The following is an 18,526-nucleotide window of genomic DNA, read 5'->3' on the forward strand; positions in this document are numbered from 1 at the left end:
TTTTAGTTTTACTAGACATTCACCACTTCATTTGGATTATCAATTTGACGTTTACTGTAAATCAGAGAAAAACTAAGCCTATTTTTTACTCATAATTAACTCAGCAATCAAAATCGTTTTCTTTTTACTGAAGAGTAGAACAATTATTTGAATGCAAATGACATATTTCATCCACTTTCTTCAAATGATACAGTAATTCGATTTAAATTACTTCACATGATGTGGTAGGTTGCTGATTAAACATGTTGAAATGTTGAAGGTTGAAATTCTCATGTTTCACAATGCCTATTCCAACAGGCCGTAATCGTAGGCCTGAGAATTCTTCCCTCAATAGAGCAGGAAAATGACATTTTGTTAGCTGTGTCCTCCTCCCAAACTGCCCTCATCCTTTCATTTGGTGTTTGTTTCCAGATTTATCCAGATGAAGGCCACTTCCTGTCGCCAGGCAGCCAGCTGCAACTCACCCAGTGTCTGATTGGCTACTTTAAAGGATGCCTGCTTGACTCCTCCCCGTAGCTAAGACTACAGCGAGAGGAAGACTGAGACGAGACGTCAAGTCCTACAGTCTGAACTTGCGTGTGTGTGGGTATGTGTGTATGTATCATTGCAGAGTTTATTGTGCTTATTAGTTACTGTAACTTTTTTCTTGTGTGTCATAATGCAAAGTATTTTTTACCGGTAGCATAGTGTAAAATGGACAAAGTAAATCTATAGATAGGTTTCTTTCAGCTCGAATCAAACTGCACTTGGGAAGCAGCTGCTGATATTGGACCAACCTTTGTGAGCCTAACTTATAAACAGATTGAGGACTGTGTGGCATAACCTGGGAACAGAGCGAGTAGTGCGATAGAGCATGCGTGTTTGTGTCACACTTTTCCCTCGTACTTGCAACAGTTGTATTGTTTATAAGATTGGGAAACTCACCAGGTTCATGAATACTGCAGTCTATCAAAACCAATACCACCACAAACTCCTATTTGATAAGCCATTTGTTATGGTGACTTACAACTGTGCTTTTGCTGACGTTTCTCCAAGCAATTCCATTAGTGAATTTTAAATGTGTTATTTTATGTGTTGACAATATAAATTAATGCTCCCTGCTTATTAGGGAGTGGTTTGTGTCATAAGGGTCTCTGTACACTACGCTACTTACTGTATGGCAAGAGGTCATAATACTGCCTTAAATGTCTTGTCAACCATACACTTGTGGTGCTATCCATTTGGTACGCCCACCCTAACGAGGCGTAAGGTATAAATCTCCCAGGTTTCTTGCGGCATTTCATGGAGGCACGCCCCCTTTTGGTCGTAGTATAAAGCTTCCCACTCGTAGTTCTGAGTAGACAGAGTTCAGTGAAGCTGACCGTACGACTCGATAACAAAAATGGCTGTGCCATTTATTTTTTAGAGCTGATTTGCTAAAGAGGCTAATATAGCGAACAATAACTAGCCAATGCGTAACTGGAACGTTCAAGTGCTGCAAGCCAGGAAATCACGTTCTCGCTAAAGCAGGTCGGATGAACTGGCGTACCATACAAATAGATAGCACCATTACTGGAACACACACTGTTGACATTTTCCATCTCCAATCTGTCAAACTTAAGATAAATTGTGAATTTATTTCATTTAAACCACTAGGGTGGGGTCATGTTTTTCTTGCTTGAAAGAAGCGCTAGGTTTATTATGGATGTTGTATTTGAGACTTTTGCTATTAAATATTCATGAGTCTTGATTCTTTTGAGAAAGTCATTATTTTTGTAGTACTTGTCTAGAGATGCTAGTTTCTTTTAATACCGATGCCTGTGGGGAAAATAAACTAACTTTGTAGTGAAAGGCTTTCAGCAGTTAGGTAGCATCACCATCTTGTGGTAATAAGCGGTATCTCACCATTGTGTACAATTCCGGGAAATGGATTCCAGATGACATCTGTATTTGGCTGATGTGAGCCATGATGCCATTTGTGCTTTCCCCTCCACTCCCTCAGTAACCTACTTGGAAACTTGAAACCATTTATGGGCCTTTACTCTGCGAACTGGATAGCATTTTAATAGATCAAATGTTTTTCTGATTGCATGACATTTCTTCAAAGCAGGAAAAAAATAATCTGAGAATTGATTTCAGCTATTCATTTTTTTTATTTAAAAACGAGTTACAGATACAGCTCTTAAAGTTGAAGAATTATCTTATTGGCATAACTAAAAAGAACCAAACGCCATTGGATTGAGTCTGTCTAGCTAAATTTCTGCATGGCAGTAACTTGTTGAAAACAAAAAAACACAAACATTATTCATTTAAATAACATGTCCGTTGGCGGTCACATGGCGTTTGAACAATTTGTTGGCCAACAGATGTGGCTGCTTTCACAACCTCCATACCGGTATTGGTGAAGGCCGTCACATCCGTACAATAATAGCTATACGCATCTTCTTACCCACTCTCCCCTCGCCCGCTGTCCCGTTAAGACAACCTAATACTCCTCGCCCTCTTCGTCCTCCTCACAAGAGTCAATGCCCACTTCTTCATAATCCTTCTCCAGAGCGGCCATGTCTTCTCTGGCCTCTGAGAATTCTCCCTCCTCCATGCCCTCCCCGACGTACCAGTGGACGAAGGCCCTCTTGGCGTACATCAGGTCAAATTTGTGGTCCAGGCGCGCCCAGGCCTCGGCGATGGCGGTTGTGTTGCTCAGCATACACACGGCCCTCTGCACCTTGGCCAGGTCCCCTCCGGGCACCACTGTGGGGGGCTGGTAGTTGATGCCCACCTTGAAGCCGGTGGGGCACCAGTCCACGAACTGGATGGAGCGCTTGGTCTTGATGTTACTGATGGCCACGTTGACGTCCTTGGGCACCACGTCGCCACGGTAGAGCAGGCAGCACGCCATGTACTTGCCATGGCGCGGGTCGCACTTCACCATCTGGTTGGCGGGCTCGAAGCAGGCGTTGGTGATCTCTGCCACAGTGAGCTGCTCGTGGTAGGCCTTCTCAGAGGAGATGACGGGCGCGTAGGTGGCTAGCGGGAAGTGGATGCGGGGGTAGGGCACCAAGTTGGTCTGGAACTCCGTCAGGTCCACGTTGAGGGCGCCGTCGAAGCGCAGGGAGGCAGTGATGGAGGACACGATTTGGCTGATGAGACGGTTGAGATTGGTGTAGGTGGGGCGCTCGATGTCCAGGTTACGGCGGCAGATGTCGTAGATGGCCTCGTTGTCGACCATGAAGGCGCAGTCGGAGTGCTCCAGGGTAGTGTGGGTGGTGAGGATGGAGTTGTAGGGCTCCACCACGGCGGTGGACACCTGGGGCGCAGGGTAGATGGCGAACTCCAGCTTGGACTTTTTGCCGAAGTCGACGGAGAGACGCTCCATCAGCAGAGAGGTGAAGCCGGAGCCGGTACCGCCGCCGAAGGAGTGGAAAACCAGGAAGCCCTGGAGGCCTGTGCACTGGTCGGACTGGGAGAGAAGGACGGCAGCCGTTAACATTAGACTACGGGACAGCAGGTGAAACACCTGGAGCACCCGCTTCAACATGGAGGTAGAAGAGAGCGCTGAAGAACCCCAGTGAGGGGGTCAGCCACAATGACACCTTTCTAAACAGGGGCCATCCCAGACGGTAGTGCCCAACCAGAATCACCATGATGGACACACAACGAGTCATTGTGTCGGCTGTTCAATCTAGCAGTGATACATCTGGGTGAATGCACTTTGGACTAGAATAAAACTGATCAAAAAATACATGAAATGATGCAGTATTACAGCAGTAATTACTAGGGCTGTAACGATACGCGTATCGAAACCGAAATCTCGACACTCAAAGCCACGAACCTGTCTCGCGGTGTGAGAAGGCAGAAGCGCGATATGCCCTTTTTAACTCTCCGGTCAAATTGTCCGATTGAAATTTGCTAATAATTGTCTAAATAATAGTCTGCTGACAGCGCCCCCTCCTATGCCGTAAGTATGCGACGAGATGCCCTCTCTGTGATGACAGCTCTCCGTGGCTACGGAGGATTGCATTTCTCCACAGCCGTCGAAGTCCTCATATGCGATATGAACGACATTTATCCAGAGTGGGCGACGTTCATGTTAGAGAAAAGTTAATTGGTATACAAGTGTTGTTTAAATAAAATGCTTTTTAAATTTAAAAGAATCGTGGGATCTATCGAACCGTGGGTCAAAAATCGTGATACAAACCGAATCGTGAGTTTCTGTATCGTTACAGCCCTAGTAATTACATCATGTTAGAACCAATACTACACAAGTGACTCGATTCAATCAGGGACCAAGACATTCCCCTGAGCTTACCAGTTTGCGAATCCTATCTAGAACAGAGTCGATGAGCTCCTTGCCGATGGTGTAGTGACCGCGGGCATAGTTGTTGGCTGCGTCCTCCTTACCCGAGATGAGCTGCTCTGGGTGGAACAGCTGGCGGTAGGACCCTGTGCGCACCTCATCTGAAGAGGAGTTAGGAACCAGGTTATTGCAAGCGTACCATGAAGCGACACCAAGGCAGCTTTACATTTTAACCCACCAGAAGTCTGGTCAATTCTCAAAACTTTTGTCAAAACCACCCATTAAGCTTCTAGAAGCTCTAAACTAGTCCTCATTAACTTCAGCTAACTGCAATGGCTAAATGCTAAAGCTACATCTAACAGTTATAGCTAGCCACTTCAGCTAGGGCCATTGGCTACTGCTTACCAATATAGCAAGCCTCAACGGCTAAAGCCATTCGCTACGCTAACCGCACTGTATTTTTTTTCCGTCATTATCACAACCGCTGCTGCGGCAGAACAAATGTAAAGAAGCCAAACAATTAAACTGAATAGTGTCGTTTGATAGAAAAGGTGTACAAATATAACCTTGCCGACTTACCGATAACGGTGGGCTCCAGGTCTACGAAGACGGCGCGGGGAACGTACTTCCCAGCGCCTGTGTTGCTGAAGAAGGTGGTGAAGGAGTCGTCATAGCCAACGTTGGGCTTGTCGGAGGGCATCTGTCCGTCGGGCTGGATGCCATGCTCCAGGCAGTACAGCTCCCAGCAGGTGTTGCCCATCTGGACGCCAGCCTGGCCCACGTGTACAGAGATGCATTCACGCTGGGGGAGAGAGGAAAGGCCGACGTTAGTGAGGTCAAAGCCAAACGCAACACTCTTCTTTGCCGTCGAAGCATTCAAATTCATTGACAAAAATAGAAAGAAAGAAAAGTTGAACTGAATTAAGGAGGCCTAAAGTATAGACGTTAGCACTACAGTGTTAAAGGTCCCATGACATGCCACCAGGTGAGAGTGTGATTAGCCGTTACAAGCCGTTTTTAAAATCTCCCTCTTCTGACATCACAAGTGGGCATGTCCACCTTGATGTAACGGATAGATGAGCAATGTTTGCTACAGTCCACTGGGTTGGCTGGTACTGATCTATCCAGCACACATCTAGGGGGACACGGCCACTTATGATGTCAGAAGAGGCAGTTTTTTCAAACCAGCTTGTAATGACGTATCACATTGAAACCTGGTGGCATGTCATGGGACCTTTAACTCGTAAAAATAAGCTCTTATCCTAGCCATCTTTGTTGTATACGGGGAATGGGTTAACCTAGACATTTTTTTGTGAGGTTCTATACTTTGTTCTATGAACATCCCCACTGCATCGACAGCGATATATTGTTGTTTCACCATCTGATAAATGTATGCAAGTCGCTTTGGATAAAAGCGTCTGCGAAATGCCCCGAATGTTGACGCACGTCAATTTGTAACAGGCTGAAAAACGCAAACACCCCACTGCGGCATTCATAAACCGGGACCATAAAAGTGTCTGCATTTCAACCACTTTGTTCATATTAATCCTAAATCTTTCTAGAAATGCTAGGTCGCAATCATTTGTACTGTAAATTGCTCCATGCCGTATGAACTATAATTAGCACTTTTTTACTCTGGAAACCATCCCATGTACCAAATTAACCCAGCCAGTTGGTGTGTGGGGGGAGGGGGGGGGCTGCCACATAGCTAAAGGGCGTTTCCCTTTTGCTGATGAGGGACGCAGACCGGATGAGGCCCACGTGGAACTTTTGACGCTGTGCATTCCAACTCCCCCCCTTTCCTTAATCTCCAGATCTTGTCAATCTGCCCATTGTACCCCATGGGGTGACAGAAAGATTAGTGATGCACCACGAAATAAACCTAAATGGATTCACAACACCACTGCAGTGTGTACAACTCATTGACAAGACACAACTCATGTGCAGTACCATCTCACTACACTGGTCACCTTGTTTTAACCCCCTGTCCCCCGGTATGAATGTACACCCATTACAACTAACCCCATAAAGCTAGCCTTGTTGCTATCCATGTCCTCGCTAGAACCTCGTCATCGTGGCAAGGGAGGGGCCGAAGGAGTTGGATGGGTGATTTTGCACAGTCATGTCAAATAAGGCTGAACGTGCCTAGTATTGGCAGAAGGGCAATGTTCAAGGCTAGCACTTTAAATGGAGTGTCCTTTTGGCCCTCCCTCGCCGTCCGGAGAAGCTCAACGGTTGTCCCATCTTCCACTCAGTCATTTAGTGAACAATTCAGCCAAAGCGACCCAATAGTGAATGCATTGTTCGAAGTACAATACTATTCCTCAGTGGTAATGGGACTAGATGATTGTGGCTCTATCAAAAGGGCCAGTGGCCTGTTTAATGACCTCCCATGGTTTAGCATTAGGGACAGGACAGACATTTTAATCTGGCCTTTGATCATCAAACCCCCATATCTAACAAATGAGAAAACAACAAAGTTCTTTATTCAACAGACAAGTGATTTATAGCATTAAACAATTGTACGTTGTTGTAATGTCAGCGTCGAGTCATCTTTCGAGATTCAAAGTACTTCATGCCCTCATATCAACGACCCATTTAATCTTTCCGAATGCCTTTTTTTTATATCTAAGCCTATTCTTTGTTTCTGTACTTTGAGGGGTTCCTCGGTTAATTTCCGTTAATGATTAACGGACACTAGGTCGCTTAGGTCTGCAGTGTGGTTTAGCCATCTGTCTATCAGCCACATCCGCAAACTTGCCTAGGTCACAGAATGCAGATGTACAGACTGCAACCGAAGCCAGTCAAAAGGACAGAAGGCCACCGCGTCAATTATTGTGACACAGATGAACATATGTAAGGCCTCAGTGCCAGCAATTCTGTTAAAACCATGAAATGCATGCAACAATGAACACAAAAAGCATCTACATGTGAAACAAATTAACACAACCAAGCAAAAATAAAAATGTACCCCCTGTATAGGAAACATACCTTTAGCCTTCATCAAGACTAAAAGGTTAAGGCTTCCTTTAACCAGGATATATATCCAGATAAGAGACAGGTCACGGAAGATAACTCGATGAGTCACCCATTTTGGTGCAGCAACCCCACCAGGGGTCCTCACACGCCCCCGTGCGGAGCACCGCCTATGAAGCCCTTAATTAAAATAAGTCTAGAGACTACAAATTATATTGTGTCGAATGGCATTAAACGGAATCCATCAGAACTCTGCATGTGTAGTCCTGAAGTGACCACTGGGAAACCCTCCCGCTTATTTTATTTATTTATTTATTACAGTGCGCACTTTGAGACGCGCTCTTTAAATTAAGCGTTTCCCACCCTTCTCATGACAAGTAAATAAACTATTAAAACATTCTCTGTAGATTTACGCAGGGATTGAGTGATGCAAGATTCGGAATAATGCAAGATTCGGAATAATGCACATTTCACCCCCCCCCCCCCCCCCCCCCCCCCCATCTGTTAATCACGAGTCAACAAATCCTCCATCATGTGCTGCTTTATCTGGTACGTTTATTCCCCGGGGTATGCGCGCCTCCTTCTCAATCGGCTTTATTTTATCCCCAGTAGTAGCTCCAATGATCCCAATCTAACCAGTTGCATACTCCATCACTCGATCGATTTTTGAACCCCCCCGCGCTCCACCATTTGGGGGGCATGACGCCGTCGGTCGGCCATTACACGACTTTAACCCGCATGCATTCCATTCAAACCACCGGCATGTGTCCTTAAACATAAGGAACACGACATATGTTGGTATTGGGAGGGTACGCATGGATAGGATTATGGTAATGGGGTCAATATTGCCCAGCAAGTAAAAAACGCTTTAGACGGCAGCCGGTCTGTCCCAGCGGTCACTATCAGAACTACACCTGCAGAGGTCTAATGGAGGGTTGGTCTGATGGAGGCCCCATCACCGTTAAACACCATATTTATAGTTTCTAGACCCGCCATCCAGGGCGGAGGGCCACATAACGCACAAGAGGACGCGGTGCCATCCCCTCACGGGCCCCCCGAGTCCAGAAGGGTCCTTTCGTCGTAGTGTGCGTCAAAGTGGACCGCAAAACTGGATCACAAGTCAGACCACGAGAGAACAAGGCGCAGCCCGTTGCGTCATGGGCGCGTTTCCCTGTTCCCGTTCCCCGTGTGAGGACGGATTACAGCGGGACGCACCACGGGGACCCATGACGGGGACACGGGACGCACCCGCCTGCGCCTTCTTCTCTCGTGGTCCGACTTTTGATCCGGTCTGCGGTCCACTTTGACGCAAACCTCGGCGAAAGGGCCCTTCTGGATCCTCAGGGGGCCCGTGAAGGGAGAGCACCGTCTCCCTGTGCCGCATGAGGTCCCCGACTGGGATTTAGCGTCTAGTTACTATAAATATGGTTTAACGCTACAGGGACGGTAAGGTGGCCTCCATCAAACTCACCCGACACCCCCAAAAAACACTTTTTAACCAAAAATGAACCCCGTCTCCCTTCCCCCTTGACACACACGCAGACGTCTCCTGCGGACCTGGTTCGAAGTAGAGCGCTGAGATGAACCCCTGTATGAGGGGGAGGAGAACGGAGAGCTTAAGGACTTACCATGTTGTCTTATTTGATCTTTCCTGGTTAACGTCGAGGGAGAAAAGGCGGTTTCTTTAGTACAAAGTCTCACAGCACCTGTAATGAGGTCCCCGGGAGAGCGTCGTGGCGCCGCCGCAGCGCGCTCTGAATTTTATACTGCGGAGTGAGCTGGGGGGCGGAGTCATGTGACGCAATAGGGGTAGCGTAGGCTGACGTCATGACATCAGAGCGACCACGCCCCTTCATTGATGCCAAGCTTGAAAGCAGCTGCGTGTGTTTTGCACGTCAAACAATGTATAATACACTGGTATATAAATAAATCTGTTCTCAATACTTATATAATACGCCAGAGAGGAGAGGACAGTGTTATGATCTGTTATTCTCCTTGTCGCAGAATGGGGATCGCCACCACAATGGTTTGCATGACTGGCTCTAGAGTTTATCATTTTAAGCTCTTTAACTGGCAAAGTGACCGTCGCTATGTTTCAATGCTAGTATAGCTACTATTATACAGTAGGCATTTTCAATTGGTAAATCCTTATTTTTGTGAAACTAACACGTATTTTGTGTTGTGAAGCAAGATGTCTTGAATAAATCACCAGTGACATAAATTGAAACCCAGTGTGGTAATGCTCTCTGACCTCTAGCAGCCCTCCTTTCCCTCTCTTTAGTGCTGTTCTGCACTCTGATCACTGGAGGCCCTCCTTTCCCTCTCTTCAGTGTAGTTCTGCTCTCTGACCACTTCAGGCTGTCCTTTCCCTCTGTGTATGAGGCGCCTTTGTACTTTTGCTGCTCAAAAATGTGCTTCACTTCACAATTTAGGCCGAGCTTTGCTTAATTCCCAGATTTAGCAAATAAACACTAAAATTTTGAATTTAGATTTATAGATGATTTAGCTTCAGATCAAGCACTCCGATTTCGATAGCTAAATAAATGATATAAAATCCTTATTAAGAAATATGATGTGTCACGACCCCACTGGTATAATCAAAATGGCTCTGTCTAGGCAGGAGTCGAGAAACATAAGTCAGACCTGCAAACTCCTCAGAGGAAAAACGGTGACAGTGTCACGGGGGGATTTTTTTTTTATTGTAATATGCAAATGACACTAGTCTGAGCGTGACTTAACAAAACTCAGCATACTTTATCAAAAATCAATGTCTAAACATCCTTGAGGCTTAAATTTTTTTTTTTTTTTAACTGTCACAATTTTTTTTTTTGTCTCTTAGCCTGTGGGGTGTTCCACAAAGCCGGTTTTATCACATAACCGGGTAAGTTAACCCAGGGTTTGCTGTAACCCTAGGTTTTCCGTTCCAAAAGGATCACGGTATGTTAGTTGCTATAGAAACATATGCTCTGAATCAAACCTGGTCGGAGCAGGTTTTGCGCAGGTTAAGTTTGAAACATAACCCGGTTTTGGGTATTTAAACCCGCGTTCACCGCAGATTTCATGTGTTCACAATGGCATGCCCTTTTGATGAGAGAACTGCTGATATCGGAGCGCAAATTATACGTGCAATCCACCGGGAGCGATTGATAAGACCACGGCTCGACATCTTGGCATATAATGACTTTTTGCTGGAGTGGAGAGATAGGCCTATAGATTCTCGTGCAAATCTTCAATATATTTAAATAGCCTTACATAGCCAACACTACCAATCGAGGACCTAGCCTCAGTTCACTCCAGACTATTTGCGTAGCCCTCAGTTTTTTGCAAAAGGTAGTTTTATCTAGGCTATAATGTTGGAGAAGCTGAGCACATCTCAGTCCTTTCAGATGACCCATCCAAGATTTGTATCGGCCTCCTATCATACAAAGAGCAATATTGTCTGAGTACTATGCCGAGAGGCACTTACAACACAAAGTATAAAATAGTCCTCAGTGGAGGACTATTTTATACTATAGTCTCTCTTTTATACTATAGTCTCCAGTGGACTTGCATCCACTGGAGAATGTTTGATCGTTACACGCACTAATCCATCTTGATCTGTGAAGTTGATGAATTGTCACTTTTAGGTTTTCTACCCAGTTACCAAAAAAATAAACATTTGGAATAGTATGCGCTGTGGCAAGCACATGGTTTGCATGTGTTACTTCGAAGGCAAAAAATATATAAAATACAAGAAAACACAAAAACCTACATTCAACCAGTGGGGTATGGCCCCTGACTCTCTGAGGAGGTATACCTCCAGGTACCCCCTCCATGCCAGGGCGCCCTGAATTTATGTTTATTAACAGCTCCTCCACCGGGGTCAAGACAATTTGAGGGCCAGATCCAGTCTGCCGACTGTCAGCCTTTTCACGATTGGCTTAAAAAAATGGCTTATTTAAATTTATACCAATACGATGGTGGGAAAAGCTGACCAGTTTGTATGTTTTTTATACTTCATTTTTATACTTGATCCGATGACCGCTTGGAAGCCATCGGAGTACATATTTTTTTAGAAGACAGGGGTTATGTGGAAGGATCTTTAAGAATGCTTAACTGGGATATTTATATATTCATGGCTGAAATATTAAGGATCATGCTTTTGACGTGTAACTAACGCATTTACGCGGCCTGCGATCCGCTGCCAGGCGTTCATTCTCCGGGTTGCAGAGGCTTTAGCGTTCCCTTTTCTTGTGATAATGTCCTTCTCCTCGTCATAGCTCTCCAGGGGAACCTGAAGTTCCATTTCATTGAAATAAGCGGCCCGTTTCGCCATTTCGATCAGGGTTTCCATGATCCATACATCACGTCTTTTTAGGTTTGGCGTGGACGCGCACAACCCTGTGTTAACCAACCCTGTGTTAACCAACCCCGAGTTGATTGAACTAATAGCGCATTTCCACTGCAGGGTGCGGAACGGATCGGATCGCAAAGGTGCGGGTCGGGTCGCGTTTCCACCGCCAAAAGTGGGCGTGAGCCGGACTTTGCCGTACCCGTTCCGGCCCCGTTCTCGGGACTCCTCCGTTGGGGTACCGCAAACGAGACGAGACGCCTGAAAGGGTCCCGTGAAATTCTAGCTACACCCCCCCTCCGTTGATTGGTCGACAGAATCGTCACTTCCGGGTGACGCGGGGATAAAAACAAACGAACAGTAGCCTCGAGGTATTATTCTTTACAATTAACTTGTCGCGTAAAACGCTTGCTTGGGCGAACAAGGAGGTGGAGACGTTCGTCTGCATTCTTGGGGAGGAAGACGTTTTTTACGATGTTTACGTAGCTGCCGCGGCGATCGACATCCGGCCTACCACAAAGGGTACTGTCGGCAGTGGAAACGCGACCTCGGAACTGAGCTGGGCTATACCGCCCCCTCCCTACCGCACCTTTGCGATCCGACCCGTTCCGCACCCTGCAGTGGAAACGCGGCATAATGCATAACCGCTGCTGTGGAACCGAAAACTCCAAGAGAGTCTAGCTGCAGACATCCACCCACACGCTCCAGACATTCACCCACACGCACTTCCGCTGCAGACAGAAACATCCACCCACACGCCGGAAATCGGATAATAAAAAATAAAAATCGGAAAATAAAATAAAAATCGGGCGTTACGTAATGTGTTTACATAAATGAACGGGCGTTAAGTAATGTGTTTACATAAATGAACGAAATAAATTAAGTTATAAAATCGGATAAACGCTTCCGGTTTTGGACAGAAGACCTGACACTCGCTGTTGACTTTAAGCTGGAGCTTATGGCTCTTCTCTTTCTGTAAATACACACACCTTATTCAGAATTCCCTCTGTGTTATACTGCAATCATCTCAATTTAATATTTGATAGGACACAAACTGATACTCGTATTGTAAAGCTGAAGGGCATCAGAGATTGAGGCTAATAATTATTTTAAATACTATGTATGAGTGGACAGGAATAGTTAGAACAATTCCCCTTTAGCTTCACCTTTTCTGACATATTTATATTAGGTCTAGCTATGTTACATTCTGTTGTCTTAATATCATAAGGTTCGACTGCATTCCAACATAATTTATCATATGTTATTAGCACTTTTGCATTCCTAAATTCTTACTCTGAACCATCATTCATTTAATATCTGGCTCTAATTGTCTATAATATTGTCTTACCTTGTGCTGCTGGACCACCTTATTTGCCCATATTTAAATACGACAAACTCAATTCTGTGTTTTAACTTAGCTCTGTGTGTTACCAAAGTGAATAAGTAAAGTCATACAAAAAATCTATACATTGTAAACGTTATATAACACTTTATTAAGAACACTCAACAGATAACTGAACTCAGAACCTCAACACACACACACACACACACACACACACACACACACACACACACACACACACACACACACACACACACACACACACACACACACACACACACACACACACACACACACACACACACACACACAGCAATGTCACTGGCTGTCCACCCAGCGACCCAGAAACATGGCGTTGACCCGAAGATCCTCCTCAGCTGCCATGTTAAGGAAGACCTCCATGTCTTCCTGAAAATCAAATGTGAAGAGCAGGGGATACTTTTCTTCTTCATCAGTTGAAGAACGTATCCTTTCCAGGAGCTCCTGCTGTTCTTTTGCGACCACCTTCCCCCTGAGCAAACCTGCATTCTGACGCAGCCAGGAAACTCCAGCCACAATGTTGTCAAGTGGCCCCTGTTTAATGGAAAATGAAATGCCACCAAGTTGGAATCATTTTATATTCAATTATATTATTTTTGCAACCAGTTAGTTACTTAAACTAAGACTTGGAACTGTAAGGTTCTACACCCCGGACTGCAGACAAGCCCATCCAGATAATAACACATCAAATTAGACAACAACGGCACTGTGGTGGGAAACATAACTGGAGGGGGTAAGTCTGTCTACAGAGAGGAGGACCTGAAACTGTTGAACACTGAGTGAGTTGAACACCAGAATAATTTTGTCCTCTTTAAATACTTAAAATAATGAAAGACCATCACACCTAGGAGGATGGCACATTCTTTACAAAAGATTATTGTCATGACTGAATGGTGGAAGATTCAGGGAAATTATCATTGATCTTTGTGTCTAAGATCAATGCAGGCAAAAGATAGAGGAAAATAAGTCAGTGACTTATAAAAGTAAGCAGACAAACATTCATAAATATTGTCTACAGACATATACACATACATTCTTATATTCTTTCTACACACATACATATATCACCTTTAAATGTAATGGAATGTTTTATGTGGGATTCCAGGTGGCACTGAAGCTTCGTGTTTACGGTTGGTTTAAAAGTTGGGCATAGGGGGCAGTGGAAAAGTGTGCAGCAAGTTGTGCAGCGTTTGACTTCTGGCTTTGAATCATCCCTAAAAATCGAGTGATGCATCTACAAAAGACAGAATTTTTTTTTTACAATTGATGTTGTAATTGTAGAAAAAATTAAGATCAAAGACGATAAATTCTCACAGCACAGCAAACTATTGAAAGGCCGGTAATTCAGTAGTGGTTGTAGTCTAGATGAAAAAGGCTGAAATAGAAAAACTTAACATTTATTAGGGGTGTGCAGCAATTATTGTCCCTTCAGAGCATCAACTTTAACTATTATTGGCATATAAGTAATGATGAGATATATTTCTACCTCATACTGTACTTTACATCTGTTTCTCTCTGTCATTATATGTTTTATGAACTGTCTGAGCCCCAGCACCCTATTGACTGGGGGACATTGAACATTTAGAATCTGAGACAGGATAGTTGGCTATTACATAACAGTAATACATTAACTTTTATCTGTTTTATTACATTTTTCATCTCTTTTACCCCTTTTAACTGAACTAAGTGCTATGATCTCTTAGTTATAAACAGATTGTATGAACTAAACAGGCAGATCGAATATTGAACGATCGATTTTGTCTATTGAATGATATCACACTTCTCAGCCACCGCTGCGGAGATGAACAGCTGATAGGTGCAACTCTAGTTAAAGCGAAACGAGCTGCGTCAATTCAATTCGTGGTAATTATTTTATTACAACTTAACTCTGTTTTGGACTACATGACTGTCAAAAGTCCAAATCTTAAAATCGTTTATGCTCCCAACACATCTACAAATCTCTAAAATCGTTTAATAAGACCGACTATAGGCTACACAACGTTTACAAAAAACATTTGCCTATCTTGCAAAAATGACACCTAGCTAGCGTTTGCCACCGTCAGTGTGGAATAAAACAACAAATGCTTCATATTGGTGTAACGTTCTGTTATTTGTTTGATGAAAAAATCTCGTGCATTTATAATTGTATCGCTGTGTTTTGAATAGTCACCTACCATAACCTCCAAGTGCAGCTGAGCCGAACGTCACATCTTCGTGGCGTGCAGTGAGTCCCGTTGTTACACCGAATTCTGCGACCCACCGAAAAGTGTGACCCGAGGGGGCGCTGTTGAATAATGTGCAACTCGCGCTCCAGACATCCACCAGCACGCAATTTCCGGCGTGTGGGTGGATGTTTCTGTCTGCAGCGGAAGTGCGTGTGGGTGGATGTCTGGAGCGTGTGGGTGGATGTCTGCAGCCAGACCCCTCTCGAGTGCAGCGAATGCGCGTTCACGTTAAGAGGAGTTTCGGGAAACGCTCCAAAGAAATTATCGATGGTTCGAAGGGTCCACCTTTAGCACCATCTTACGAGCGAAGATCCATCGATATCGGGAAACGGGGCCCAGGGCCATGGAAAGAGACGACTGGTTTGGACATCGAGGTAAATATATTGTTGTTTAATGATACTGTGAAACTAGAAGTACAAATACTAACTCATTTCTGACATGATAGGGCTTTCCACAGCAAAAGTATGGCATCGACTGTGGCATCTTCATGTTGATGGTAGGTGTGACTATTGGTCGGATTTATTTACTCTTTGTGCTTAAATATTAACATAAAATTATTGTTTTATTTACAGTATGCCCTTTACAAAGTCATGGATGCACCCTTTGACTTCACTGTTGTAAGTTCCCTTGCTTATTCAAAGCTATCTAAAAAGTTATTTTATATTATGGCTGATATATATTTTTTCTATTTTATTAGACCGATATGCCATCGTTGAGAAAATGGTGGCGTATCATGCTGATTGAAAGTCTTGACCTTGGAAGGTAAGGCCAAATTATGTTCACCTTTGTTTGACAAAGAAATGATTACACATGAGTGTCTCTATTGTATTTGTAGTGTATTAATTTCTCTTTCTTCCTTTAATTCTTAATATTTGAGCCATGGCAAACTCTTTGCCCACTGGACTGACACATCTAAGGCTCTTCTTTGGGGTGAGGTGCCACCAGTTTTTAAACTGAAGAAGAGAAGAGAGAAGGCGATATGACATTCATGAGTTGCATTTGTTTGTTCTTTTTTTGTTCATTTACTCCTACAACAATCTTTAATTTCCCTGAATCTTCCACCATTCAGTCATGACAATAATCTTTTGTAAAGAATGTGCCATCCTCCTAGGTGTGATGGTCTTTCATTATTTTAAGTATTTAAAGAGGACAAAATTATTCTGGTGTTCAACTCACTCAGTGTTCAACAGTTTCAGGTCCTCCTCTCTGTAGACAGACTTACCCCCTCCAGTTATGTTTCCCACCACAGTGCCGTTGTTATCTAATTTGATGTGTTATTATCTGGATGGGCTTGTCTGCAGTCCGGGGTGTAGAACCTTACAGTTCCAAGTCTTAGTTTAAGTAACTAACTGGTTGCAAAAATAATATAATTGAATATAAAATGATTCCAACTTGGTGGCATTTCATTTTCCATTAAACAGGGGCCACTTGACAACATTGTGGCTGGAGTTGCCTGGCTGCGTCAGAATGCAGGTTTGCTCAGGGGGAAGGTGGTCGAGCCCAGCTCTTCACATTTGATTTTCAGGAAGACATGGAGGTCTTCCTCAACATGGCAGCTGAGGAGGATCTTCGGGTCAACGCCATGTTTCTGGGTCGCTGGGTGGACAGCCAGTGACATTGCTGTGTGTGCGTGTGTGTGTGTGTGTGTGTGTGTGTGTGTGTGTGTGTGTGTGTGTGTGTGTGTGTTTGTGTGTTGAGGTTCTGAGTTCAGTTATCTGTTTTGTGTTCTTATTAAAGTGTTATAACGTTTACAATGTATTGATTTTTTATATGACTTTACTTATTCACTTTGGTTACACACAGAGCTAAGTTAAATCACAGACTTGAGTTTGTCGTATTTAAATATGAGCAAATAAGGTGGTCCAGCAGCACAAGGTAAGACAATATTATAGACAATTAGAGCCAGATATTAAATGAATGATGGTTCAGAGTAAGAATTTAGGAATGCAAAAGTACTAATAACATGATAAATTATGTTGGAATGCAGTCGAACCTTATGATATTAAGACAACAGAATGTAACATAGCAAGACCTAATATAAATATGTCAGAAAAGGTGAAGCTAAAGGGGAATTGTTCTATCTATTCCTGTCCACTCATATAGTATTTAAAATAATTATTAGCCTCAATCTTTGATGCCCTTCAGCTTTAAAATACGAGTATCAGTTTGTGTCCTATCAAATATTAAATTGAGATGATTGCAGTATAACACAGAGGGAATTCTGAATAAGGTGTGTGTATTTACAGAAAGAGAAGAGCCATAAGCTCCAGCTTAAAGTCAACAGCCAGTGTCAGGTCTTCTGTCCAAAACCGGAAGCGTTTATCCGATTTTATAAATTAATATATTTCGTTCATTTATGTAAACACATTACTTAACGCCCGTTTATTTATGTAAACACATTACGTAACGCCCGATTTTTATTTTATTCTCCGATTTATATTTTTTATTATCCAATTTCCGGCGTGTGGGTGGATGTTTCTGTCTGCAGCGGAAGTGCGTGTGGGTGGATGTCTGGAGCGTGTGGGTGGATGTCTGCAGCTAGACTCTCTTGCTGCACTCAAGAGGAACGTAGGATTGTGCCTGTCCACTGACATGGTGCTGAAACGGGCTATGACGCAGGGGGAGACGCAGGAATGTCGGAGGAAAATGGGGTTAAAAAGGGTTTAAATATCTCCCCATCAAGGCCAACCGCAGAGTAGCCTACGAAAAGAATAGATTGCAATAATATGAATGCTAAAGATATTAAAACACAATTGATAAAGCCTAGACTGGCCGACATATATATCAGTCCTAATCCTGAGCGCACGATCGGGAGGTGGAAGTTGCGCTTTAGATGCCTTCACAAGTCCAGCGGAGGGCTCCAGTTTTCGCCGGCCAAGTCATGCGCTGTGATATGTGTGACAGCTATGTTGCACAAAATTGCAGCTAAGGCTGGGGTAGCTTGGGTTGAACCGGAGGACATTGAGGACGATGACGACGAGGAAGATCGGTGTGAGGACGGCCTCCCTCATAACTACGCGGCTGGTTTTCATGCACGTCGAAGAGTGATTGAGACTTTTTTTTAACCCCCTCCACCCTCCCACATGTCACTAAACATTCCCGTCAACGTGACCAATCCCCACCATATCCCAGCCTTTTGCCTGCTCCTTTGCTTTTTTTTTTAAAATATTTTTATAATTAATATTTTAATTTTAATTTGTATATATTTTTAATTTTTTTTACATTATTTTATGCTACGTTTTATGAGTAGCCTATGTCAGTCTGCACAAATCCCCCACACTTTCTCTCACACATTTTAAGTGCCCTGCCTGCTCAAACATTTCCTGGACTGTCTCTCA

At 43.9% G+C, this 18,526-nt stretch overlaps 2 protein-coding genes and 2 long non-coding RNA genes across 4 annotated transcripts in view; 3 read left to right on the plus strand and 1 right to left on the minus strand.

Moving 5' to 3' along the window:
- Positions 1 to 2,031, plus strand: part of LOC132455455 (inactive dipeptidyl peptidase 10-like) — a 234,018-nt gene extending 231,987 nt beyond the window's left edge. Inside the window, exon 23 of the mRNA XM_060049316.1 lies at positions 412 to 2,031. Within this exon, the coding sequence (XP_059905299.1) occupies positions 412 to 516 (105 nt within the window). The 3' untranslated portion in view covers positions 517 to 2,031. The remainder of the gene's footprint in view (positions 1 to 411) is intronic.
- An 81-nt stretch (positions 2,032 to 2,112) lies between these two features.
- Positions 2,113 to 9,038, minus strand: LOC132455104 (tubulin alpha-1C chain-like). The gene is made up of 4 exons (XM_060048833.1): positions 8,881 to 9,038; positions 4,856 to 5,078; positions 4,289 to 4,437; positions 2,113 to 3,439 (listed from the first exon to the last, which is right to left on the minus strand). Exons 1-4 carry the CDS (start codon positions 8,881 to 8,883, stop codon positions 2,465 to 2,467), a joined length of 1,350 nt encoding a protein of 449 aa, XP_059904816.1. The 5' UTR covers positions 8,884 to 9,038; the 3' UTR covers positions 2,113 to 2,464.
- Positions 9,039 to 12,303: 3,265 nt separating this feature from the next.
- LOC132455139 (uncharacterized) lies at positions 12,304 to 13,237 on the plus strand. The gene is made up of 2 exons (XR_009525096.1): positions 12,304 to 12,430; positions 12,467 to 13,237. It is a non-coding gene; the product is annotated as an uncharacterized LOC132455139 (long non-coding RNA).
- A 2,290-nt stretch (positions 13,238 to 15,527) lies between these two features.
- LOC132455124 (uncharacterized) lies at positions 15,528 to 16,155 on the plus strand. The gene is made up of 4 exons (XR_009525079.1): positions 15,528 to 15,684; positions 15,761 to 15,805; positions 15,886 to 15,950; positions 16,066 to 16,155. It is a non-coding gene; the product is annotated as an uncharacterized LOC132455124 (long non-coding RNA).
- Positions 16,156 to 18,526: the final 2,371 nt, after the last annotated feature.

This window comes from Gadus macrocephalus, chromosome 4 (assembly GCF_031168955.1).
Source record: "Gadus macrocephalus chromosome 4, ASM3116895v1".
In the NCBI taxonomy this organism is placed as follows: Eukaryota; Metazoa; Chordata; class Actinopteri; order Gadiformes; family Gadidae; genus Gadus; species Gadus macrocephalus.